General features: G+C 44.0%; 1 protein-coding gene across 6 annotated transcripts in view; it reads right to left on the bottom strand.

The window, feature by feature from the left end:
* The window catches only part of LOC102397015 (splicing factor SWAP), an 80,414-nt gene extending 53,269 nt beyond the window's left edge, over positions 1–27,145 (bottom strand). For 3 of the 6 annotated variants that reach the window (XM_006045512.4, XM_025267845.3, XR_003104280.3), the window contains exons 1-7: positions 26,767–27,144; positions 24,072–24,241; positions 23,357–23,488; positions 19,068–19,153; positions 10,803–11,028; positions 9,786–9,898; positions 8,763–8,898 (exon numbers count right to left, since the gene is read on the bottom strand). In XM_006045512.4, the coding sequence (XP_006045574.3) occupies positions 8,763–8,898; positions 9,786–9,898; positions 10,803–11,028; positions 19,068–19,153; positions 23,357–23,488; positions 24,072–24,241; positions 26,767–26,984 (1,081 nt within the window). In that variant the 5' untranslated portion in view covers positions 26,985–27,144. Of the gene's footprint in view, positions 1–8,762; positions 8,899–9,785; positions 9,899–10,802; positions 11,029–19,067; positions 19,154–23,356; positions 23,489–24,071; positions 24,242–24,651; positions 26,746–26,766 lie in introns of those variants that run through there. The other 3 variants (XM_006045514.4, XM_006045513.4, XM_006045516.4) reach the window with 3 other exon arrangements.
* Positions 27,146–27,166: the final 21 nt, after the last annotated feature.

Here is a 27,166-nt window from a genome sequence, read left to right as displayed (position 1 = left end):
ATCACCAAGACAACTGTAAAGCCGTCTTAGCTCATGGTCACACACACAGGTGGTGGGCTGGATTCTGTCTGCAGGTTGTGGTATGTCACCTGGGAGAGTGTCACACACCTAGCATTTTCTATTTACTCTGAAGCTAAAACGCTTTCCCCTCCACAAGTGGAATTTTTGTTTTAAAAAAGTTAACTGCAGATCTTACTTCCCTGACCAGGGATGGAACCCTCAGCCCCTGCAGTGGAAGCATGGAGTCTTAACCACTGGACTGCCAGCAAACTTCCCAGCCCAGTGTTCAAGGGAAAAAAAAAATCCCAAACAAAAGGAGACCTGTTCTGCTGTCATCAAACTGGAAGAGGAAAATCTGAAGACTTCTGTAGTGACGCTGAGAATATCTCACTTGTAAAGCTGAGAAACCACTCAAGGGGATCAGTTTTAGACATGTGAACATGTGACTCTGGAACTTTAAGGCCAGTGTTAAAAAGTAATCGCTCTATTTTTTGCAAATACAAGTTATTTCTCAGGATGCCCTGTCTCCAACCATTACTTAAAGTCTCCATCAGTGACCCTCAAGCAAAATGATCTGAATATTTTATACTGTGTTTCGGTTCTGGAGACAAGTTACATAAGAACGGATTCTGGAGAGTCTGGGTGGAGAAGGCAGGAGGCTCAAGTGTGTGACCAGGAGCCCAGGGTGAGGCGAGGCTGCGGGGGTGTGGGGGGCGACTTGGGGAAGGACATCTACTCCAGGGCATTGTTAGGATCCCAGGAGAGAGGAGAATGGAGTCTCCAGAGGAGCTGCACTTGGAAGGGCAGACAAAGCATCTCAGAGCAGGTGTGAATGGTGTAGAGGAGGGGTGCCCGGTTCTGGGACTAGAGGTCTGGACAGAGCTGCCAAAGTAAGCAGGGTGAGGGGTGAAGGGGAAGGTGAAAAGGAAGAGGCCCCGCAAAAGGAATCCAGCAAGGAACATGCCACGTAGACAGCAAGGAACTGAGTCTGGAAGGAAACAGAACCCAAGCAACCTTTTGAGTTTTTGGGCCACAGATGAATCTGGAGAGACAGGAATTCAATCGAGCACAAAGAAAGGAAGTAAAGCAAGCAATGAGATGGAAGGGATCATGCTGAGCAGGGTCAGGAACCAGGCCTGTGTGTCTGCTTCAGCACAGCCTGGGAGAGCTCAGGATGGCTTCGCAGTTTCAAATGGTTCAAAAATGGTTCAAAAACAACCCAATAAAACAACATTTCACGATGCAAATATTCTACGAAATTCAAATTTCGGTGCCCATAAATCAAGCTCTATCAGGCGCCGTTACACGCCTCTGTTCCCAACAGTCAGTGCAGCTTTCACACTCCACCAGCAGCGGTCACAGAGCGCACTCAGTCACCACACTAGAAACACTTACGTCTGGACCTTTACAGGAAAGGTTTGCAAACCTTGCTGAAGAGCTTAGAAAACAAACTGAGGACCCAAACACCACTGCTATCAAGCTGGTACATTTTAAACTGTAAGGAACAGAACAGTCACAGCTGAAAAAAATCAAAGTAAGGAGAAGATGGGACAGGAGGTGGACGTGATCATGCTGAATGCCAAAGAGAAACCGAGATTAAAACAAAAAGAGAAAATTACAGACATGGAAGAAAAAGATGATCCAAAATAAGGAAGGTGGCATCTTTTAAAAGACATTCAGAGGTACAAAATAATTTCCCTGAAATGAGAACAGAATCTTCGACTGAAAAGGGTATGCAATAAATTCCAGGAAAACTGAGGACTTCATTGAAAGTTATTAAAATTTAAGAACAAAGAAAGAATTCTTAAGGTATTCAGTCAGAAAAAGCAGTCTCTTAAGGGGGGAGATGGAGCTGGCGACTCTTTCCCTTTTCACAGCAACACTCAGCAATTCTCCCAAGTTCCAAGCAAGTGTGAGTAAGTGAACTATTCTCAGCCAAGTTGCTATTTATGTCAAAGGGCAACACAGACAACACGAACATGCGATCTCAGAGAACAGCAACCAGGAGCAACTAATGAAAACCAAAAGACTTACCTACACAACTAGTCAGTGGCAAAAGTCAGCCAACCTAGGTTTCTCTGAGAGGAAGGACCATGTGAAATTCCAGTTTACAAAGATCTCGGAGAAAGAATACGCAACCCAAGAATTTTATACCCGGACAATTTTTCCTTTCTACACCAGGGTCAAAGGCAGGTACTTTTAAAGTATGTATGAAATAGAAACCTTGCAAAAAAACTACTTATGAAATTCTAATGACCAAGAAATGAATGAGATAAAGAACTCAAACAGAGATGCTCTGACAAAAAATCTAACCCAAAGAACTCAGAATAATCAACCAGGGAATTATGGTTACAGAACTGAACATAAACACTACTTTTAACTCTCACAATCTAAGCATATTTCTTTAAAAAGACAAAAACAAAAAACTAGTTCGTGAAGGGGTAAAGGGAAGGTATTTTAATGAGGACTTAATTTTCTCTAGTTACTTAGTTGATTAATAACGTCTAAGATAAAAAATAAAAAGCTTAAGAAAAAAAACACACACCCTACAATTCCAACCTCTCCAATGTTCTCTTAAGCTTTAGAACTGAATTCTTGGAAGAAACTTTTATCTGACATTCAGGAATTACTTCACTTTGATTTTGATTATAGGTTCTTCAGCCAAATTCAAGTAAAATTATAAAGCTTATTTCCACTGTAACACAAATATTTCTATTTACACTTAAGTTTTTAAAAACATCTTTTCATAAAAATTATCTTTGTATCCTAAAGATGTGAGCTTTCTTTTTTCCCCCTTTGTCCCCACGATTACCTCAGTCTTTTCCCCTGTCAATGATGTTTACCTAGTGTTAAAAATGGCTATTTCTGGATGGTGGCATCTTTTACTTTTCCCCTTTCCCCCTTCTACTTCTCTTGAATTATAATAAAGCCATTTCTAAAGGAGAGTTTGGAAGGTAAGTAAAGCATTTCAAGGTCATGACTTTGCAGGGAAAAAAATGCTAAAAGCAACAGCAAAATCACATTTTAAAAACTGGGAAGAAGCAAGAAAATTTCTACTGCAGCCACGTGATGTGGTTTAATTTCACTTAAGCTATTTATAGAACTAAAAAAACTGAGTTGGCATTTTAGTTTAAAAAACACACATGCTATAACAGTGGGTAGTATTTCAGCATTACTGCTTCCTGCATAATTAATTTTATTTATTATGCTCTTTGGTAAGGATTTATAGCTAAACAGTATAGGACAGCCAAATAAGAACAGCTAACAGCATGAATGACAGACAGCTCTCTGTCAGACTAATAAGTGAAAGAGATTGAGTTTCATATATCTATATTTAAGGAACTTCGAGGAAAAATTCTTTTAAAATAAAAACAGATGCTTTTCTTCCTAGACTGCCAAATCTAGGGAAATCTCTGATCAGCACAAAGTAAATAACAAAGGACAACTGAGTACATTCTAAGGTTATTAAACACCAAGTCATATAAAAGACAGAAAAACTTAGAGACTCCAGCTACCTAGACGGGCCCCAGCAGGTGGGCACCACAGCATTTGTTTTCTGGGATAAAAGCTGCCACAGGGACTGCTTCAGCCTCAACAGAATACAGGGAGAGCTGACAAAACAGTCCTGTCATTAAATCACAGAACTGCAAAGAATTAACTCAGGCTACCAGTGTTTCAAAATAAGCCTCACCCAAATCTGTATTTTTTCTGAGAAGGTTTAAAGGAGTACAAACGGCCAAGGAAGGAGTCACTCTCCTTGCCCTGCACTTTATTTTTCCAGGTCCTCTTCTGAGGGCACCGTGAGTACCAGTTTCTAACCTCTCTTTCCACTTCTGAACTGAATGCTGATGGTCTCACACCAAAACCTATTCCTGGGCCTTCTGCCCTCACCCACACCAAGCGCTCCAGGCAGGGCCTCCAGCTCCTCTCTAACTCCAGCAGCCCACCACACACATGCATGCCCTGATGCTTATTCCATTAGTCTTCCTTGAAGGACACAGAGGGCAGCTCAGCCTTGTGCTACTAATAAAAATCTTTTTTACAATGAACATTCTTTTTTTTTTTTTCCTTTTTAACTATGTATTTGGTTGCTCTGTGTCTTAGCTGCAGCATGTGGGCTCTAGCTCCCTGACCAGGGATCAAACCCAGGCCCCCTGCTTTGGGAGCACACAGTCCTAGCCACTGGACCACCAGGTGGTGGTGACGGTTTAGCCACTCAGCCGTGTCCGACTCTTGTGACCCCATGGACTGCAGCTTGCCAGGCGCCTCTGTTCATGGGATGCTCCAGGCAAGAGCACTGGAGTGGGTTGCCATTTCCTTCTCCAGGGGATCTTCCTGACCCAGGAATCAAACCCAGATCTCCTGAATTGCAGGCAGACTCTTAACCAACTGAGCTATAAGCGAAGTCCCACAGTGAACATTCTTGTAGCTCAATCTTTACACATATATTTGTAGAAATATAGGAGAAATAAAGGAGAAATTCTGGGTCAAAGGCAGGTGCATTTTAGTTCTGGTCTACACTGTCCACTTGCCCCCCACTCTGCTGGATACAAGCCTACACTCTCACCAGCAACAAGTGAGTGCTGTCAGCCTTGTCCTTTGCTTATGTGACAGCTGAAAAACGGCATGTCACTGCAGGGTCATTTGCATCTCTTTTATTTAATCTGTGATTACTAAGAAATTAAAAAAGGTATACTCAAAAGAACATTTTCCATAGCCCAGAAACTTCTATTTTATCTTGAGAGATATAATTTCAAAGTATTCTCATGTGCTTGAGAATGGATATTTTTTTATCATAATGAAGTCTCAGATTCTTCATATATTTGCTGTAGCCTGATTTAAAAGAAATGTTGGATTTTATTTTCTGTGGAGGTTAGTTAGGTTCTAAAGTCAGCAGATACAATGCCATTTGAGTGAGCAGCAAGGGTAAACCTTTAAAAAATAAAATTGTATGGTCATTTTTACCTTTGTGAATTATTCATACTACAGTTCATTTTTTCTACTGGATTGTTTTTTTCCCTACTTGACTGTAAAAGCTGTTTGTGTATTATTAGTTTTTTCTGCTTTCTTGATGGTTTTATTTTTTTCCATTAGTTAAATATCATGTCTGTTGGTTTAAATAGATGATTCTTTATCTGTTAAAGTATACTTACTTTCCTGAGACTCTCACATCTGGCACTTAAACCTGGAAGCGATTCTGCTGTTACATAAAAGGCGAGGTTTTAAAGGGATCTTTTCTGAATAGCTTTTTCCTGACACCATGCTTTTCATAAGCCAGCCCTTCCTCATTTGAACCTGTCTCTGGGGGGCTCATTCATCCTCTCCCTCTGAAGAGTCTCCTAGGATTTGTGCTGGCGAGGCCCCAGGAGGCACTAACACACCAGGCCAGGGCATTCCTCCTTAGAAGGCTGAGCCTTTCTGCTTTTACCAGCAGAGTTTTTATCTTTTAAACATTTTCCAGTTAAATGTACTGGAATGTAGGTATTTAATTAAAATGTATGCAAACAGATGAAATCTGGGTGGGAAAAGAGAATGGCTGTTTCTGTGAAAATGAAACTGAATCCTTTAAAAGATGGGTTAAAACACCAATTGCTTAAAATACAACAACAAAAAACTGCTGTGGAACCCAAGGAGGGAGAAAGAACTGTCAAAGTGCAGAAGGAAGATACCGCAAGCCTGGGGTTCTGCTCTTGACGTGCACCTCACCTCACCTCAACTCACAGAACCCAGGCTGGCCATGGTGAGTACGCCCGTCAGAGGCAAGGGTGTGGCCCATGCCAAAAGTTAGTCAACAGGGGCACACGTTCAGGTACGCATGGACGGAGCATTTTCAGACCTGTTTTAATCACAGGCTTTCCTTAAATCACCAATTAATTCAGACTTCTATTATAACATGTCACTTGATTATCTTATGGGCCACATCAGATGTGGCCCTTCGTTGTGCCTCTACTTTTTCATATTCTTGCTTGCTAATTTTCAAGAATCTAACCACAAATAAAAACAAACTTCTTTGAGAACCCAAGTACAGCTATCTGTATTTACTTCTTCTAAGCATTTTTCTGATCCAGAGCCAAATTCCAGCCCAGGGCTCTTCCTGGGAATACCCAGGCCACCTCTCCCACCCTAAGACTCTTGGATGCTAGATGGGCTGTTGTCATGGCAAACCAAGGGTCTGATCCTGGAGGGAGGGCTCTCAGGGAACGTTTCCTTCACTACGTGCTGTTCCCGCATGGCAAGTTCCAGGAAGGGGCCAAGGGGTCGTGCACACCACCCATTCACTTCCTACCGGGAAGCAATCTGGTTTTTGTCCTCCTCATTTCAATAAAACTAGTCTCGCTCCTCGAACAATGCATTTAAATCTGTGTGAAATCTGAAGGATGTTCAGAGCCTGCTCCCCAGCCTCTATGCAGAGCTGACTACTGCTGAGCAGTCTCCACAGAGGAGCTCTGTGACCTCCCTCTGACCCACAGCTTATGATCCCTCCTGCACCCACAGCAGAGGTTTGATGCAGGCACCTGTGAGTAGCATCTGGCTTGCTGCATGTTTTGCTGGCCTGCCTTATATTTTTACAAGATATGAATTCACTGCCAACATCTGTGAGTTGAGATGTTTCACCCAAACATGCTAGATTCCTTGCTTCTCTGGAATACCTAGAAGTTGGTCCCTGCCCTTGCCATGTCTAATCACCCACACGTTCTGTCAGCACCAACTCCTTCATCTCTGCGGGCCTGGGCAGATGTGAGGCTGCCCTTGATGCAGGGTGTGCCCAGGCAAGACCCCCCAAAGGCCCTCTGCTACTCATGTCTGTCACTCTTGCACATGTGTAGGAGATGAAGTGAAGTGAAAGTCGCTTAGTCGTGTCTGACTCTTTGCAACCCAATGGACTATACAGTCCGTAGCCTCTCCCTTCTCCAGGGGATCTTCCCAACCCAGGGGTTGAACCCAGGTCTCCTGCACTGCAGGTGGATTCTTTACCAGCTGGGCCACCAGAGAATGATGACCATCAAAACAACTATTTTGTTGAGGGGAAGAGCCAGTTACTAATGGTGCCCCCTGACTGGAGTATCTCCATCTGGGGTCATGGGTCAGGCAGGGAACCAAGACTTCTCACCTATGAACTGGTTCACAGAAGTTGCAGAGAGCAAGGGTGAGATTATACTGGGGGAAGAGGCTGCCATGAGTCACCCTGGCCTCTGGGGCCCCTGGTGGGTGGCAGAAGGGACTGAAGTCATGGGCTCCCTGGGACCTGCCCACACCTTTCACCTGCCATTACTTGGCCCAGACCACGGGACCTTGCAGTGAAATCCTGAGTCACTGAGCAGCTTCTCTCGCTCGGCTACTCCCCTGCCCAGTCCTACAGGGTCTCTAGACACACTGAGCCATTACCGATATCACAGTTAACTGCATGTACACTAGTGATAAGCAGCGAGAATAACCAGGTAACCGCCACTCAATCCCGAATTTCTATTCCTTCCCAATTTAAAGAAGTCTGATAGTTCTAGGAATCTAGTGGAGGTGCAGGGACAGCGCACTGAACTTAAGGGAATTCAAGGACGGGTCTGAAAAGAGACGGCAAGGAAGAAGGAAACTGGAGACGTCCGCTCAGCGGGCTTGCACCTTGGGCTGAGGCAGCAGCAGATTCGCCTGTGCGGGCTGTCTACACAGAAAGCCCCTGGGGAGTGATTTACAAAGTGCTGCAGGCATTTCTGCTTATTAGGACAGGTCCACCACACCCCAAGCCCAAACCCTAACCAGCAGGTGAGATGAAACGGGGCCAGATCTCTTTGATTTGAACATTTAAAAGAAATTTCATTTGACTTGATTTAAGCATTAAAGATGTTACCTGAGTTCTCTAAGAGTTTTTTTTTTAATAAGGACATATGCATTAAGTTCACTAAAGCAACTGATTTCTGAAGTCTAAAAATGTTAATTTAGCACATCAAAATTACACATTATTGCATGCCAGTGCCAGACAGGAAGTGCATAAGGACACAGTTATCATTTTTAACAAAAGCTTCATTCCCCCCAAACAAGCACTTTATACATTACAAAATGGAATTAACCTCAGGCTGACCCTCTAATCGCTGAGAGTGACAAGCTTTATAGATGGAGTCATTGTATCAGATACCAGATGTAGGCTGAACAGAATTCCCTTGGCTTTGCTAAAGGTTCTTCTCTCATTCAATATTTAACCTCTGAATAAAATAATTTTAAAAAGACCTGGTAGTAAGACCAAGGTTAAATACTTTCAAATAATTTCCTGAATAAAACTTCAAGATTTGCATTCTATTAGTAATCTTAAGATTAAGAAGAGTAGCAACCAGAGAGAATAAGTAGGAACCGAAAACAATTCCAAGGTGCACATCAGACACTGTTTTAAGCCCTTTTTCAGCAAAGTGACCATGGCAGACAATACTACACGTCCACCAATGTCTGTTCTCCCTGCTCTTCTTAACAAACTGATTTTATTTAGGGCAGCAATGTGTCCAAATGAAAGTCCATTCCCCAGCCTACGCTGTAGGATGAGAAGATCATATGACACTGCTTTCTGCTCTTGCCTTCCTCTTCATCTGTCCTGGAATGCAGGGCTGATGCTGGGGATAGGACAGCCATCTTGCCAAAATGAAGCAACCAGCAAGAGGATAAGGCCACATGCTAAGGATGCTCAACATAAAGGTTCCTCATGGCACCTCTACCAGACCTGCCCGCCAGCTTTCAGATTTTTTTGATACCCTGCTGGGAGCGCACAACAAAATACTCACAGTCAGTGGTGTACTCCACCTGGGAGGGCTGCACAGCTGCACCATCCGCCGTGGGTGGGGTGGGGGCCGGGCTGTCGGCCTGGGCTTTACGGACCAGTGCTGCAAGGGGGTGATCAGGGTCTACCACCTTCAAAGGCTGCAAAGAGAGAAGATGCCAGGTCACACCATTTCCTGCATTCTGAGTCACGCAGAACCCTTCTGTGGCAAGGTTCATCTCAACTTTAGAACAGCATCTACGCTTCAGAAAAAACTCAGCACATGCATGTAAACATGCGTGCACACAAGGAGGTCCTGACTAATTGTGGCTGAGAGCTCTAGCCGGTCGTGAGATCCAGAGGAACTGAATAAATGAATCACTTCACTCTTCCTAATGACATGAGGGAAAGTAAGGACGGGAGATAGGACTAGACTGCTGCTGAGAAAAGTGTCAGCCTCCAAATTCACTCAAAATCTCAAACTGTGTCCCTCCTCAAAGCAATTTCTCATTTTTAATCACCAACAGCTTTTAAGGTCCAACTGATCAGCCGCACTGTGTGACTGCTGAGAAGATAAGCTTAGGTCTGAGGGACCCGTTTTCTCACATCACAAATGGCAGCATGAGGGCTGTGGATTAACTCCTAATGATAAGGATGAAAAAATAAATTTAGGTTTTTAGGTAACATATTATGTTTCCTGTGACAGATGGTTTCAAGCAGCACATACTCTGTGCACCTATAAAATCCTCTCATAATAAAATCTGTATGAAAAACCCATTTTCTAAGTCTTAACCAACATTTTACTCATTCTAAATATCCCAAGTAGTAAAAATAATCCAAAATATAATAAAATGAAAATAATCTGCTTGTGATTATATAAAACAGGACATGTAAGAAATAAAGGGACCAAATCCTTTGCTGCCAAGTCAAACAAAACGGTGAAATATACCTCAATGATCATAAAACGAAATAGAGCTATTACACAAAAACATGCTTAACAACTTCCCAAGGTTAAATTAGCAGTTTTGTTCTGTAAGGAGACCAGCACCTTCATGAGCTCCTCCAGGCGGTTGCACTTCTTTGAGGCGAAGAGGGACGGGTGCAGGTAACTGCCGTCCTCCTCATCGTCATCATCTTCATTGTCAGAGCTGACGCCCGACTCTGAAAGCAAAGCACATTTCAAGACTTTAAGGCACAAGTATGTTGTGTGGGAATGTAGGAACAGACAGAGGCAGAACTATGTGCTGCCATTCCTCGGTTATCTGTCTAAATAATCCCTCTGGGAAATACTCCCCATCTCACTGCCCCACAAGTCACGCAACAGCAAGGCAGGTGGTGAGAAAGGCGTGGCCCAGTGGCAACTCCCCTCTGGCATTTACCGGTCGGGGGCCACTGAATATTCACATTTTTTACAAAAGAGGCAAAAATCTTACTGATTTATGAAGGTAAAATAACAGCAACAGGTATTTTAGAAACCTGCAGGAGACCAACATGGAGAGGGTAAGGTCTGTAGTAAGACTGACACAACTGATTTTGAAAATCATGTTTCAGCTGAAAGAAAAATTCAATGGCAGACAGATATACTGCTGTCTCAGGATGTTATTCGAAATACTTAATTAGCCTTTGCAGTAAGAACTCCACCTTTAGACACTCAACCCTACGCCCTAACCGGGCGTGTACCCTAGAACCATCCACGAAGCATGAGCCTGCTGCTTTCTCTGTGACACGTTCAACAGCCCAAAGGAAGGAATTATTTCCAACCTACATGGATATGCTCTGATGGCATCAATATTTAATTCTACATCACCAATCTATAAAAATATTAATTAAGAATCTAACATATTTTCAGACTTATCAGGAAGAGTGTCACACTAGACTACGGAGCACCAGCAGGTTTAATCCTCGGGCCTTGGCAGCAGGACTTCATAAACGTTCTGGAGGTTCTGCAGTGCAGACTTCAAGCTTGTATCTGTGAGGATGACTCTCCCTACACTTCTCCAGGGTCCCCCCTTACCCCTGCCCCACTCCACCCCAACCAACGCAGGACAGAAACAGTCTTACATACTCTTCTTCTCTTCACTTTTGTTTTCTGCCAGTACCGTATACCGTCCTTCTTTCATCGCTTTCTGGATGAATTTGTAGTAGGGGTTGAGGTAGTGATCGAAGCGTAGAAAGTCAAATTGAGAGTTTCGGGCCTGCTTGGCTTTCAGCATTATCTCGAACTGTGCACCTTGTTTGCACACGAAGTTGGCCGTGCGCTCAATGATGGCGTGCATTTTGGCTGTTGGTGGCTATGAGAAAACACACACATTCATGTCACCGGTTTGTTCTCTTGTTCACTGACTACGTGACTCAAAACATAGAAATGACCCTGGTTTTTATTGACAGCTATAAGAAATTACAGACATTTCAATAGGAAGAGCCCAGTTTGAACAGAGTGACACTGGCCCCTGTCACAAGACACCCAGTTTCTGAATTTTGTGAGGAGAAAACTCCCATGCTGAGGCAGGACATTCTAGCTTTGTACTGAACTGACAGGGGGAAGATTTCTGTAAAAAAATCAACAGGTTTCCGTATATTGGGCACCCTTAACCACGGTTCCAAGACAGGCTTCAGAGGGTTATGAATCTTCTGGGAAGTTGTACGTAAACTCGGCACATACGCATGCATATTCCTAGGAGAGGGTGAATGTTTCAACAAGCTTTTCAAGGATCTAAGAATCATTTCTCTTTGGGCTCTAGAATCACTGCAGATGGTGTCTGCAGCCATGAAATTATAAGACACCTGCTCCTTGGAAGAAAAGCTATGACAAACCTAGACAGCGTATTAAAAAGCAGAGACATCACTTAGCCAACAAAGGTTCATATGGTCAAAATCAGTTTTTTCCAGCAGTCATGTACAGATGTGAGAGCTCGACCATCAAGAAGGCTGAGCACCGAAGAAGTGATGCCTTCGAACTGTGGTACTAGAGAAGATTCCTGAGAGTCCCTTGGACAGCAAGGAGATCTAACTAATCAACCCTAAAGGAAATCAACCCTGACTATTCACTGGAAGGACTAATGCTGAAGCTGAAGCTCTAATACTTTGGTCACGTAACAGAGAGAGTCAACTCACTGGAAAAGACCCTGATGCTGGGAAAGATTGAAGGCAGGAGGAGAAGAGGGTGACAGAGGATGAGATGGTTGGATGGTATCACTGACTCAATGGACATGGGTTTGAGCAAACTCAGGGAGATAGTGAAGGACATGGAAGCCTGGCATGCTGCAGTTCATGGGGTTGCAAAGAACTGGACATGACTTAGCAGCTGAACAGCAAGGTATGGTCTGGCCAGAACAGGGAGGGTTTCACCCACATTTACTGGGTGAATCATCTTGTTGCTTCAGAGTGAGTTTACTACTAGGAATCAGACCCCACCTCTCTCCTGCACCTGCTGCTAAGTTACCTCTACCACATACTGAGCTGAGCAATTCCTACCCACACATAGAGCCCCTCAGACCAGAAGCTGGAAGCCACACATCTGAAATACTTTTATTAATATCAATGAAAAGATTAATACTAGAAAATTACATGCAAATAAAGTGGGAAATGACCTCTCATTAATGACACAGTCAAGATGCTTATTGTCACTTGAGGCCTGAATCCTTCACAAAGTACCAATGCCTTAATTCTCAAACGTGACTCCTGAACTAATGACGTCCTTCACTCTTGAACAGCATAAATGTCTACAATTAAAGCTATTTACTGATCCTAAAATAAACCAGAGGCCACGTTAAAGGCCCACTGGGCACTTAAGTCTGGATGCTGATGCATGTTTTCAGTGGCTTTGCCTCAACAGGAAGATTAATTTTTGAGTCAGTGCATATATAATCATTTATGATTACTTCAGAATAATGACCCTTATAGGAAAATATACCCCCAACTGCCCCCACATGTAGAGATATTCTCTCATGACCCACCCACGTGTTGGGCAGTATTATGGCTACAGTGGTTACAGAGAAACAGGTACTTTCACAAAGCGATGATGAGTATAGAGAAACAAAGTACTTTATGAACGTCCTTTCAAGATCTGCTACTGAAGCAAGTGTATATAAGACAAATGCTTGGTCTGGAGAAAGACATTCTTTGCTCTGTCATGTAAGTTTTAGAAAAATCCTTTCCTATTTAAGAATATAATCATTGCCACCAAAAGATGAGATTTTAAGGATATGCTCAATGTTTAATACGCATGTTACAAAGACTGATACGGGGGAAAATGATTTTCTAATTTAAGAAAGTGACTGAGCCCAAGAAGGGGGGCTAACACCTCCCAGATCCCCCAAAATTAATGTGGCTCTAAGAACTCCAGAGTAGGAATTGAAAATGGGACAACAGTATGTGAGTTCAGAAAACCTGCACCAGTATGAGATTTCCGAAAAGCTCTGAAAAGACTGGAGCTCAGATCCAGGAGCTGGGGGAGAATGAGGGGCCAGACTGGGTGGCACATGGGGTGAATAAGTGAGGAACCTCAGGAGCAGCTGGGCTGGCCCTTTCCTCCTCTGTGATCATGAGAGTGAAAGTCACTCAATTGTGTCCAACTGTTTGCGACCCTGTGGACTATATAGTCCATCAAATTCTCCAGGCAGGAATACTGGAGTAGGTAGCCATTTCCTTCTCCAGGGGATCTTCCCAACCCAGGGATCGAACCCAGGTCTCCCACGTTGTAGGAGAATTCTTTACCAGCTGAGCCAAAAGGGAAGCCCAAGAATACTGGAGTGGGTAGCCTATCCCTTCTTCAGAAGATCTTCCTGACCCAGGAATCGAACTGGGGTCTCCTGCATTTGCAGGTGGAGTCTTTACCAACTGAACTATTAGGCAAGCCCTCTGTGATCACAGCCCCAAATAAATATCAGATTGAGTCATGAACTGCATTATAAAAACAAAACTGGATGTAACAGCAGGGAATATAGTGCTGTCAGGGGTGGAAAGGTCTACTGAAACCAGATTCAAAATCCTGAAGCCAGAAAGGAACATGGTGACATATGTGTTTTTGCAAATATATTTAAGTTCTGCATGGAAAGAGGGACAAACAGTTAAGAGACAAAGCACAGAAGAACAAACATGCACAACACGTGCTGGACCAGGGGTTAGTCAGCGCTCATCATATACGGACAGTCCTCACAATCTCCTGAGAAAACACACGGACTCCACAGGGACATGGGTAAATGAAATTTTCCCCACCCCCATCCCATGGCAACACACCAGCTGAACACATGGTGAGAATTAACACTCTAATCAGAACAACCTTCAAAGAAGCGTAACCGTGTGGCCCCAAGTTCTGCAATGGCTCTGGGCTGCAAGTGCAGGCCTGACCCACAGGATGACCTGGGGTGGCTGCTCTTGACAGCTCTAGCCTGTGTCCCCGTCACAGATATACTGGTGTCAGGGAGACTGAGCAGCCGAGCGGCACAGTGCCTGGCTCACAGCACCTCCTTAATAAACACTCCTTAGCTGCTGTTGCTATTAACCTACTGGACAGAAACCCAGCCCATGATGGGAACTGTGCACTGAATCCTTCCTCCTTTCCCTTCTGTCCATAAAGTAAGTTAAACAAGCACATTTCATTGGAAGGACTGATACTGAAGCTGAAGCTCCAATATTTTGGCCACCTGATGCAAAGAGCTGACTCATTGGAAAAGACCCTGAAGCTGGGAAAGATTGAAGGCAAGAGGAGAAGGGGATGACAGAAGATGAGATGGTTGGATGGCATCACGATTCAATGGACATGAGTCTGAGCAAACTCTGGGAGATTGTGAAAGACAAGGAAGCCTGGCATGCTGCAGTCCACGGGGTCGCAAAGAGTCAGACATGACTGAGCGACTGAACAACAAAGCGCATTTCCTATGTAAATACACTCAAATGGGTGTGCTGAGCAGCAGCACTTCTGGTCCCCAAGGCTTGAAGGAAACGTAAGAAGGTACAGAACAGACAGGCCCAGAAGGTCCATGGCATCTCAGGTGGGTGAGAGACCAGGTTGAGACACGCCCTCTACCTTCCCTGCAGTGCAAGACAACACAACCACAAACGGGCCTGGGCGTGTGCAGAACTCGGGAGGTGACAAAGCCTGGGAAAGGAACAGGTAACTGAAAACACCATTAGGACAAGCATTGGGCTACACATTCTGGCAAAAACTATGTCCTTAATTCCCAAGAAACATACAAGTAGCCCCACAGAGGCAGTATAAAAAGCTAAAATAGAGCTGTGAGGCCACCTGAGGGCTTGAGTCTAGTCTAGGGGCTGGACCTGAAGCAAGTGGCCAGCCTCGAGCCTGCAGCAGCACGCGCCCCCAGGGTGCCGTGACCTCTTAACTGCTCCCAGCCCGTCACACGAAACCCCAGAGCCCCTGAGCCACTGGGTTCTAAACCAAAAGCTTAATTTAGAAACCAAGAACCCCAAAGCACCTGCTCTCTTTACCATCCCCAGCCCCGCATGGCCAGGAGCTAGAGAAGCCCCTGCCCACCCAGGCAGCATGCGTCCATATAAACACATGCCAGCAGTTTCAACATTTAGTAACCGAGATGGAATATATGACACAGACATCTGTCTACTAGAGCTTCTCCACTAATGTGGACATGACAGTGTATAATGCACACAGCAGATCACTGCTCCAATTCACAGTGATTATGAAAAATCCACTACTGACATCACCATAAAGGAAAAGCAAGCTGTCCACTGGAGACCCAGGGAGCACTCACAACTGGTTTCTACACAGAGCAATTTCCTGCTCAAGAGACCATTATATAATAACATCAGAAGAGAGCAGACTTCCAGTTCAAGACAGTGGAGCAGAAGGACATGTGTTCATCTCCTGCGAGAGCACCAAGATCACAACTAGCTGTTAAACAACCATTGACAGGACACTGGAACCCCCCCAAAAAGATACCCCACATCTAAAGACAAAGAAGAAGCTGCAGCAAGACTGCAGGAGAGGCACAATCACGATAAAATCAAATTCTATACCCACTGAGTGGGTGACCCACAAACTGGAGAATAATAATACCAAAGAAATTCTCCCACTGTTGTGAAGGTTCTGAACCCCACGTCAGGCTTCCCAGGCTGGGGATCCGACAAAAGAACTGGGCATCCCCAGGGAATCTGACCTTGAAGGCCAGTGGGATTTGATTATAGGACTTCCACAGGACTAGGGGAAACAGAGACTTCGGTCTTGGAGGGCACAAAATCTTGTGAACACCAAGACCCAGAGGAAAGGAGCAGTGACCCCACAGGAGACTGAACCAAAACTACCTGCTAGTGTTGGGGGGCCTCCTGTGGAGGCAGTTGGCAGGGGCTCACTGCGGGGCCCGGGGCACTGGCAGCATCAGGTTGGGAGTAAGCCCTCTTGGAAGTCACCATTAACTCTACCATAGAGCTAGCAGATCCCAGAGCTGAGTTGCCTCAGGCCAAACAACTAGCAGGGAGGGAGTGCAACCCCACCCATCAGCAGATAATTGGATTAAAGCTTTACTAAGCAAGGCCCTTTCACTTTTCACTTTCATGCATTGGAGAAGGAACTGGCAACCCACTGCGGTTTTCTTGCCTGGAGAATCCCAGGGATGAGGGAGCCTGGTGGGCTGCCGTCTATGGGGTCACAGAGTCGGACCCGACTGACGTGACTCAGCAGCAGCAAGCAAGGCCAAGGCCACCAGACCAAGACTCAGTTTTTCCCATGCCAGTCCCTCCCATTAGGAAGCTTACACAAGCCTCTTAGCCTCCTCCATCAGAGGGCAGACAGAATAAGCAAGAGGCACAGTCCCAAAGCAGCTAAAACAAAAACCATATTACAGAAAGTTAATCAAAATGAAAAAGCAGAGTTATATCCCAGATGAAGGGACATCATAAAACCTTAGAAAACCGACTAAATGAAGTGGAGAAGGAACCTGCCAGAAAAAGAATTCAGAATAACGATAGTGAAGATGATCCAGGATCTTGGGAAAACAATGGAGAAGATGCAAGAAATGTTTACCGAAGACCTACGAGAACAAACTAACAGATGAATAATACACTAGAAGGAATCAATAGCAGAATAACTGAGGTAATTGAGGCAGAAGAACAGATAAATGACCTGGAGGACAGAATAGTGGAAATCACTGCCTCAGAACAGAATACACAAAAAAGAATGAAAAAAAAAAAAGAAGACAGCCTAAGAGATCTCTGGGACAATATTAAACGTACCAACATTCACATTATAGGGGTCCCAGAAGGAGAAGAGAGAGAAAAAACCTGAGAAAATATTTGAAGAGAAAATAGCTGAAAACTTCCCTAACAAGGGAAAAGAAACAATCAACCAAGTCCAGGAAGCAGAGAGTCCCAGACAGGATATACCCAAGGAGGAACACACTGAGACACACAGTAATCAAACTGACAAAAATTAAAGAGAAAGATAAAATATTAAAAGCAGCAAGGGAAAAACAACAAATAACATACAAGGAAACTCCCATCAGGTTTATCAGCTGATTTCTCAACAGAAACTCCACAAGCCAGAAGGGAGTGGCAAGATATATTTAAAGCAATGATAGGGAAGAACCTACAACCAAGATTTCCCTACCCAGCAAGACTCTCATACAGATTTGATGCAAAAATCAAAAGCTTTCCAGGCAAGCAAAAGTTAAAAGAATTCAGCACCACCAAACCAGCTTTACAACAAATACTAAAGGAACTTGTTTAGGCAGGAAACACAAGAGAAGCAAAAGACCTACAGAAGATAAACCCAAAATAATTAAGACTATGGTAATCGGATCATATGTATCTATAACTACCCTAAACGTAAATGGATTAAATGCACCAACCAAAAGACAGAGACTGACTGGGCAGCTGAAAACATGCGCATGTATGCACTTCCACTGACCACATCACTCTGCTTGACACCCCCAAACTGTATGTAATTTTTTTATACTGTGAAGTTAATCATGTTCCCATTATGGCTTGCGACTGTAATCATCTTTTACTTTTTGTCTGGTCATTGATTGATAAACATCTTTCTCTATTGTGATTATGTAACTATTACTCACTTAATACCATTGTATCATGACTGGTCAACAGAAAAACTCTGTATTACCAAAACTGAAGAGGAAGAATCATCAAACCCATGCTGCACTAAATATGGGAGGTGTCATGCACACGTGAGGAGAATGCGAAAAACTAGAATTTTCAGTGTCCACTGTTGATTCAGTGATGCTACAGCGGGACACACAGAAGTTCCTGGTATACCCACATCCATGGCAGGAAGATGCCAAAGAAAAAACTTTACAGTGAGCACAAATAGCCCTTTTCTGGGTATGTACATGCAACAAAAAATGTTTTAAACATTCCTAATAAACATGTAGGGATGCTACAAAGCATAGCAATTTATGATGGCCCAACAGTTAAAAGACTGTGAGTCAGAGTTCCTGCCTGCTGTGTGTGACCCAACTTCTTCACTTCTCTTCATCTGTGAAAGAGAGACAGTAACAGGAAGCTACTTCATAGGACCACCAGCATTAAATGAGGTAATAGGTGGAAAACCCTTGATGAGGCCTGTCACAATGTAACCTTAACCAAATGTAGCTGAAATAGCCAGGTGAGCGGAGATTAATCCAACTCTGCCAGTAACCAGCTGCAGGGCACTAAGGTGGAGAGGATGCCACCCAGGTGTTCCTCCTGAGTGCAGGGGCTGCCTTGGAGATACCACAGGGTCTTGACATACTAGAGAGGAAAACCAGGTGGAAGTGTGCCAAGGGAATGTCAAGGTGAAGACACTTATCTTGCTACTGCTGCCGTTCAGTCGTGTTGGACTCTGTGCGACCCCATAGACGGCAGCCCACCAGGCTCCGCCGTCCCTGGGATTCTCCAGGCAAGAGCACTGGAGTGGGGTTGCCATCGCCTTCTCTGGACACTTGTCTTAAGTGCCCACAAAAACTATAGTAGAGAAAGATAGGGCAAAGCAACTTTACTGAAGCCAAGCTGCTTTGAGTAAGAGGGTTTTTACACCTAAACGTGGCTAAGTCTCCTCACCAGGAATTCTGACTAGGTTTTTCTGCACTGGTAAAACCTGGGGATTCAACCACATGGTCTCTGAGAGTGAGCCAGCTCCCCCAGCCCCCGATGCTCTGGTCTAGTGATTCTACTGTAATGTTTCTCTTTTTCTTTAGCGAAAAGTAGGTGGTGTGTGATGATTTTTCCTCCATTAACTCAAAAATAAGTGTAAAGCATCACACAAACTGTACGGCGGCTGTGACTGTGGTGAGGCTCTCACATGAGTACTTCCCGGTAAGTGCTAACAGCGGTGAATAGCATCGTGAAGGACAAAGACACCTACCAGCTCCACATCAGGCGGCACGTTCAGTCCTAATGGGGCAATGAAAGGCTCCTCGTTTTCCTCCAAATTTTCAGCCTCATTTTTTTCTGTATAAAAAGAAAACGTAAAACGTCAGAACCACAACCTGAAAAGAGGGTGCCACCATCAGTAAGCAACGGTGGAGGGGAGAGCGGCAGGAGCATCACCTGGCCCCTCGTGGTCTTGTTGTACATCAGCTCCCAGAAACACTTCTAATCTCTATTCTGTGTTCACTGTACCACCTGTGGGCAAAAGCACCTCACCAGATCCCAGAGGGGCTGGGGTGGCGCAGCATGGGGCCATGCCTCCCTTGTTCTTGTTTGTTTCCTCCTAGTACAGACACAGTGGCAGCGTGGACTCCAGGGCCATGGCGCAGGTGCAGGGAGACAACGCATGAGACTGTTTCCACCCCAAGGCTCTGCACGCAGCAGGCGTGTGACACACTTTCAGCTCTCCTCCTTCCCAGCCCCTCTGATCTGCTAAGCCCACCCCCCAAACTATCTCGGTGGGTTCCCCAGAGGGCCAGGCACAGCACAGGGTGCTCTATTGCAAGACGACCGTTTTCATCACTGAACCATAAAATCCCTGCATGTAACTGCCAAGACCTCTCCACCCAAGCAAGCCACCTCTCTCTTCACAAATAATCAGATGTGTGTCTATTTTCATTTCTTGTTTAACGGTTCACTTAACAAACATCTGTCTACTGGAAGTCAGACAAGACACTACACACTGCAACTTTCTGAATTCTAAGGTACCTATATACATCTCAATTTAATGAACAATTTAAGAGGATATAGTGAAATGTATGAAAACATACTAGAAAACCAAGCTAACATTTTTAAGAATTTCACATGTACTTATTTCTTCAAATAAGATAATGTGAAATAAACATTAAGTCTTCATCAAAACAAATATCTCCATTGTACATAATGGATTCTATTGAAGAGACAACAATTTCAAACTTAATTCTCTGCGAAGCCAAGAAGGAATTTTATATAGGCTTCACAGCACACAAAGACCTGCTGACTGCAGTCTGATGAGACAGAGTGATTTGCAGTATTCATCACTGACCCACAAGCTCACATACCCTTCCTCTCTCCCAAGAACTGAAGACTTACTATGGCCTGAAAGCTCCCTGTAATCAGCAACCCATCTGTTCAGCTCCAATAACCAAATGACACAGCAGAACTGGTAAGTATTAGAAACACTGGTTTGCAACATGCCAAGTAACAGCTTAAAACCCCCAAATTTCTTTGGGAATGAGGCCAAAGGTGTGAATATATAAAAGTATAACTTTACCATATCTCCCTAAAATGACAAAGTGGTATAAACTTTGTTCAAATAGCCTTTCCTTAAGTGCTAAGCTGTTCTCAAAAATAAAGGAGCTTGGAGCAAAAGAGCTATTTGGAACAGGTAGGTTACAGATTTGCTCTGTTCTTACACATACTTTTCTTCACAGAAAAATGGTTTTAGTAGCACAAAATAAAAACCAATTTTTGTAATGCTAATTCAGATTCAAATACATTTAAATCTTTTCTTGTTAAAAAAAGGGATAGATGATGATGAAAACCTGTGAAAATAAAGGATGGAACTGGGTTGGCAACAGTAAGCTGCAGAAAGGGAAGAGAAAGTTACACAGAACTAAAGGCACCGTCAAAGGCTTCTGGTTAATATCACAAGGGTTTACAGCAGTTGAACACCAGGACAGTGCAGTCGCCCCTCAGTGTCTGCAGGGGCACCAAAATCCAGGGATGCTCAAGTCCCAGAGCTGGTCCTCTGTATCTGTGGCTCCACTTCTGTGGATTTGACCAACAGCACAGTACTGCTTTTTATTGAAAGAAGAAAAAAATCTGAAAATAAGCAGACCTCTCCAGTTCACACCTGTGTTGCTCAATGGTCAACTGTATGGCATTTCTGGAAATCAAGGAATATTGAGACATGTTGGTGACTCAGAAAAACAAACCAAAATTAAAATTTTAGACTGTAAGATAATGCAGCAGTAAAGTACAATCTGGTTGGTAGTGGTACTGGGTACCAAACTATTCTATTTAAAAAGTGTGTGTATGCATAGGTACACATGCAAGTATGTATGTATGTGTGTGTGTGCATGCGTACATGTTATTTGTATATGTGGCATTTTATTTATACTAGTGTAAATTAAAAGTTGAGCTGTAAGTTTTACAGGGCCCCAACTTCCATTAAAAAAATTAATCAGCACACAAAGCAAAGTTCTGAGAATGTGGTTACAGAAACAAGATTTAAATATGGAGAATTTACATTAAAGAGAAAACACAGTAAAACTCGGAAGAGAAACTAAGCCACATTGAAGTTCTTAAAATTCAATGTTGTTATTTAGTTGTTAAGCTGTGTCCAAAGCTTTTGCAACCCCATGGACTGTAGCCCACCAGGCTCCTCTGCCCATGGGATTTCCCAGGCAAGAATACTGAAGTGTTTTCAATAATCTAACCATATTTGACATCAGGTAGCCCAACAATTACACTGAGACAGGTGCCCAACACCTAGAACAGGCGTTTGCGACATCTTTCTGCAAAAAGCCAGACAGTAAATATTCCTGGCTCTTTGGCCAGGTGGCGTCTGTCTCAACTACTTCACTTAGTCAATGAAGTGCAAAAGCCACACAGACAAAACAGGGACAAATGAGCATGGCTCTTCCAATATAACTTCACAGAAATGCGCCAACTGGATCTTCAGTCATAGTTTGCTGATCCCCAATCTAAACTGTTAAAATATTACTGTAGATTTTCCCTAAATAGTCGATTGACCTTGCAAAAGACATCTGGGTTCTATGAATCTCAGTTCTTTCATTGTGAAATGGGGATAGTGTACATTCCTTCCTTCTGATTGAACACTGCATATTTAAAGCACACGGAATGTACAAGGCTCAGAGACAACAAAATTGGAACTGTCCGGAATCCTAAGATGGACGACTTAGTCTAGATTAAGGAATGAGTGTATACTTCTCAGACCTGCAAGAACACGTCCACCGCACCCTAACTTCTGAGGTCTGCTCAGATTCAAAAGTCAATGCTAGAAGGTGTTTAATACCTTAACTAGGCTTTAACTCAATATAATTAAAATTACATCTGGGAAAACTCTTGAGAAGCTTGCAGAACAGAGCTGTGTAACAGTGATTCTTATGTCCATAAAGTAATGAGCAGAATGAAAGCAAGGGCCATGAGGCAAGTGTCTGCATGAGCTGGCCCCCACATCTTGCTGTCATGCCCCGCGGTGAAGAAGCTGGGAGAACCCTAGAGAGGCTGCAGGGCAGACGGCATTTTAATATTAACTGCCACAGTCACTTCATACTTGCCGGAAGATTTGTTACTTGAGGAGAAAACAATTAAGTAAGTCCATATCACAGGTTCAGCTAGCTCCAGAATTCCATCTCTCTATGATGTGATTCCAGTTCATTACTCCGAACATTTGAATAGGTTTCTGAAGTTCTTCTTCTCTTTAAACAGAATATCCTGAATAAAGTGATCCACTCAATGTTTCGAGTGTGTTATCATTATTGATGATTCATGACTGATCATGAATGCAGGGCTGTAATAAAGGTGTTCTCAGGGCTTACCAAAGTGAATATGGACTTTATTTTTGAATTGCACAGCTCCAGTTTTTTTTAGTAGCACTATCGTTTATTTAAAAAAATATTCAGAGTTAATCCAAAAAGGCATAAATTTAGAATCTTTATTTCTAGGTAAATATTACTTACTTCAAAATACTGTGGTAAGTCTACATCCTAGGGCCTATCGAGCCTAACCAAGACACCCTGTGCTATCTTCTGCTTGATAATATCTGCTTGATAATAACTGACTCCACAGGTGTCCTTCCACTGGACACCTGTCATTATTTCACTCATGGAGTGGCTATGAAGAAGCAAGTTAGCAGGAGGGTGGTTAATGCCTGTCCCTTCACTGCCCTGTGAATGAGTTACTGTGGATTTCAACACATACATTGTCCATCTGGAAACACAGAATCCAGAGTAACTTCCTGCTCCATAAATCCAAAAGAAAGAAAGGAAAAGGCAACCAGATCCTTGGAAGATAACTGAACTCTGAATTCATTCCCCACTTCCAACAACAATTCCTTTCCTACTTCTTAGCTTTGTTTTACCCTAACATCAATCATGTTTCCTCTCTGTCCCACGGTGACACTGCGGCTGTTTAGTGCCCGTAATCGTGCTCTGAAGACTCTATGCTTACACGCAGTGCCTGCCCAACATCATCACCCGGGCAGACCCCTCACCTCACCTCTCTGTTTGGAAGGTTCCTCTTCCTCCGTGGGTTCGGAAGGGTCATAGTAATCACTGCCGTACGTGAATCCCACTGCATTATAGCTCCCGTCCTCCGCCAGTGCTTCACTCAACCGCTTGTATTCTTCCTCTTGAACAAAAATGAGAATTATGTTAACAGAAGCAGAAATTTACTGAGAAACATTTTATATATTTCTAAAGTTGTGGCTATCAGTAAAGCATACAACACACTTTTTCCAACCTCTTTTCGAGGCAATAATGTTTTTTAAAATTTCACACTTCACATCTATCAATATGTACTTTTGCCAGTACATGTTTACCACAGACAGCGGATTACACGTCTTTTGTGGAAAATTTCTTCCTGCTGAGAAACTTGGGGAGTAAGAACTGTATTAAAGATTGTTATGGCAAAGACAAGAACATCAATTTTAATTTATACGATACTGTTAAAGAAGAACAGTTAAAGAGTTTGGTTTTTGTTTTTTCAAATCCCAGTCTGCCCTCAAAAGCTGGGAAAATTCTCTGTGGCTCTATATATAAACTATCCTGAGGTCCTCTCAGAACGCAAAGACTGCTGTTTTTCCAATCCACTGGGTACTGTCAAGATAATATCAGAAAGAGTGAGTATAAAAAAATGAATGGGAGTAAACTTTTAAATACTTAAAATTTTTTTAAAAAGTTTGTTGCTTAAGTAAGTTTTTCTTGAGCAGTACCTTGCCTTGCCTCCTCCTCAAGCAAGTCCGTATGCAAGGCTAAATACCTCTCTTCATCACACAGGGTCTCTATTCGTGCCTCCTCTTCGGAGAGCTGGTAATCTCTGTTCCATGTGGAATACTCAGCATCGTACTCAGAAAGGTCATGCAGGTGACCGCGCCCATCATATCTGTAATATGAACATACTGGTCAATGGGAAGAAATTAACGTTTGGGTTGGTTCGTGTGTGACGTTTTCTATGTATACTTACCAATTAAGATAAAGAAATAAAAATATTAAAGCAAACATAAAAATGCTTCTCATTATATTTAATTTGGCTAGTCATATCTCACCTACTTTTAAACTCAAGTTATCTTAACAAAGTCTAAATTCCTTTCTAACATTGATAAAACTTATAATTAAAGGTAAACAATCCTTTAATAGCTTAAATGGTATCCACGTCAGTGGCAGTTCTTACCCTTTATGGTTTGGTTAACCATTCAATGCCATTTGTAAGAAAAAAAAAAAAGAAAAAAAACTTTTTTTTCTGAAAAGTCAAATATCATAGCTTACATTCACACAAACCGAATACATAAATACCTATCCGTAAGAACCAAACGGTCGAAATTTCCTCGCTTCTTTCTGCTAGTCCCGAACTCTCAGGAGAGATCTTCACCAAAGAAACTTGCGTCCATTGGAGGTAAAATCTTGGCTAGGCTCGCCCCCTAGCCACTTGGCTGAGGAAATAAGTGCTGGGTTATGTGATAGAGAGACACACATACATAGGAACAGTGACATATACGTGCAGTTTAAGGAGGTTCACTAGAAACAGAGCAAAACTATTAGAAGACGCAGCATAAAATATGTGCTTCTAAACTTTACGCCCCCAGGATATAACATACATGAACACACATCCATGTGCACTTGCGCGGACCCATAGGTATGTTAGCCAGATGAAGACTAAGGAAGCACTTTCTGCTATGTTTAAAATACAAAAAGTTCAATGAAGATGCTGTCAAAGTGCAACTCTCAGATAATGAGTGAATTAGGGAATTTTACTTAAAACACTCAGATTTAGGGTTGCAGAAACATGTAGAGAGACAAAAGTCTGCTTAATTTTTTAGTGCTGACTTTTGTAATGAGGACTAGAAAATACAGGGGGGGAAAAGACATTTACAGGAAAAAAGGCCAAATATTTCAGGGTAGCCAAGTCATTGCATATTATTAAATTTAAAAATTATTTTTACTATGCTGTAAACCTCCTTAACTTACAAATGTAGATCATTATCTTAAAATATTACACATCTACATGTGTAGCGTTTGCTCCCCACTGGTTTTGGAAGACCTAACTCACATCATGTACAGAATGATATGGAAAACTGTAAAAAAAAGCTCAGACTTCCTCGCTTATCAAACTTTAACAATACCACAAGTAACACTTTTCAAAAGGAAGCCACCTGACAACTCAGGCAGCATCATTCAATAGAAACCATGGTTTGAAGGTACAGCATGCTTGAGCAGAGTGCCGGGGCCCTCAGCTCCAGACCTGAGCTGGCGACCCTCCCTCCACGAGTTCTTCTTGTCTAGATCTAACTCCAAGTGGAAACGTTGGGGATGGAAAAGGCGTTTGGTCATTAATGTGTCCATTCTGGCCAGCTCAGAGGTCATCCCTATAGTCAGGTTCCAGGGCTTTGTAGAATCCAGTTTTAATTGTCTCAAACGATGGGCTTCCTTCACTCGGAGAGACTATTCCACAGTTTAATGGTTGGTCACGGTTACTTTTCAGTCTGGGCCCCAGAAGCAGAGTTGCCGAATTGGCAAAAACCAAACCCACAAACAAAAATCCCAAGGAGAAAGAGGGACTGAAAACATGGGAGGGGAGGGGAGCAAACAACCTACATCATGTAAGGTCACCCTTTTCAAATCAAACATCTTTAGAAACTCCAGTCCCAGGACCCCTCTGTCCAAAGTGGCCAAACACCCTCCAGAGTGACTACCTAAAAGCATGTTTGATTTGAAAAGAACATACTTCTGTCTCAGCTCCACCCTTCAGTTTTAAGAGACAGTGAAACCAGCCCTAAGAACAGTACCTCTAAGAGCAAGGCCAGTGTCTGCAAAAAGTCAACTGGCCTTCAATGATTGGCAACTTCAGCCTCAATCTGTGAAACTCATCAGATTAACACAGGAAGGGGGAGGAATGGGTGGGTGGGTGGGGGGACATCAAATATCATGACGGCGCTCCACAGAGAGCCTTGGGGATAGAGAGGTTCAAAGCCAACTCTTGGGGTCCAAGAGGTCTCTAATCGCGACATCAGCTTGCGGCGTTTCGGGTTGCCCTCCCACCACACGGAGCTGTGGGCGCGCGGAGGGCCCCAGAGCGCCGGTCAGGAGAGGCCCAGGGCCCGGGCAGCTTCCACTGCCCGGAGTGGCAACTGCAACCCAGCGACAAGAGTGAGGGGTCGTGAGGGGCTGCGGGAGCAGAGACGATCCCTCCGGCGACAGACGCGGCACGCAGCTCCAGCCAGTGCCTTAGGGCAGGTTTCACCATCCCCTCCCCCCCCAAAACCAGGGGGATGTGGGGACAGGGGAGGGGGTGTCCCCCAGATCCCCGATGACTCCAGAAAACCCCTTTCAGTCCTGGCCATCAAGTCAACATCAGACGAAATCAAGCGGGCGAGGGAAGGGGAGGACCGGCGGGTGGGGGGAGGAACCGACCTGTCGATGAGGATCTTGTGGTCCCCCATCCAGGGGATGAGGTGTTGTCCCTGTTCCTGGGCCAGGGCCCTCTCATCGTCTCGGAACAGCTTGCAGGCATAGCCGAAGACCAGCAGCTCCACTCGGTTCCCCCCACCGCCGGCACCGCCGGGCCCGGTCTCCTCCTTCGCGCCGCTTTTCCTCTCGGTTTTGGTGCGGCCTCCGCTCGCGCCGTACATGACAGCGTCCTCGGCGTCCAGGCTGGTTTTCTTCTGCGCCGCGGCCGATGTCCCTGAAGCCTCCGCTTGGCCTACCCGCTCAGTCAAGAGCGCCGCATCCCTGCCCCAAACTAGACACTGCCGCCATTGCGGGCAATAAAATGGAGGAGCGCAACTTCCGGCGAGGTGCAGCCCTACTTCCG

The sequence above is a fragment of the Bubalus bubalis genome, chromosome 17, assembly GCF_019923935.1.
Source record: "Bubalus bubalis isolate 160015118507 breed Murrah chromosome 17, NDDB_SH_1, whole genome shotgun sequence".
In the NCBI taxonomy this organism is placed as follows: domain Eukaryota; kingdom Metazoa; phylum Chordata; class Mammalia; order Artiodactyla; family Bovidae; genus Bubalus; species Bubalus bubalis.
The sequence above is the reverse complement of the archived record's forward strand: the minus strand, read 5'-3'. Positions and strand labels throughout refer to the sequence as shown.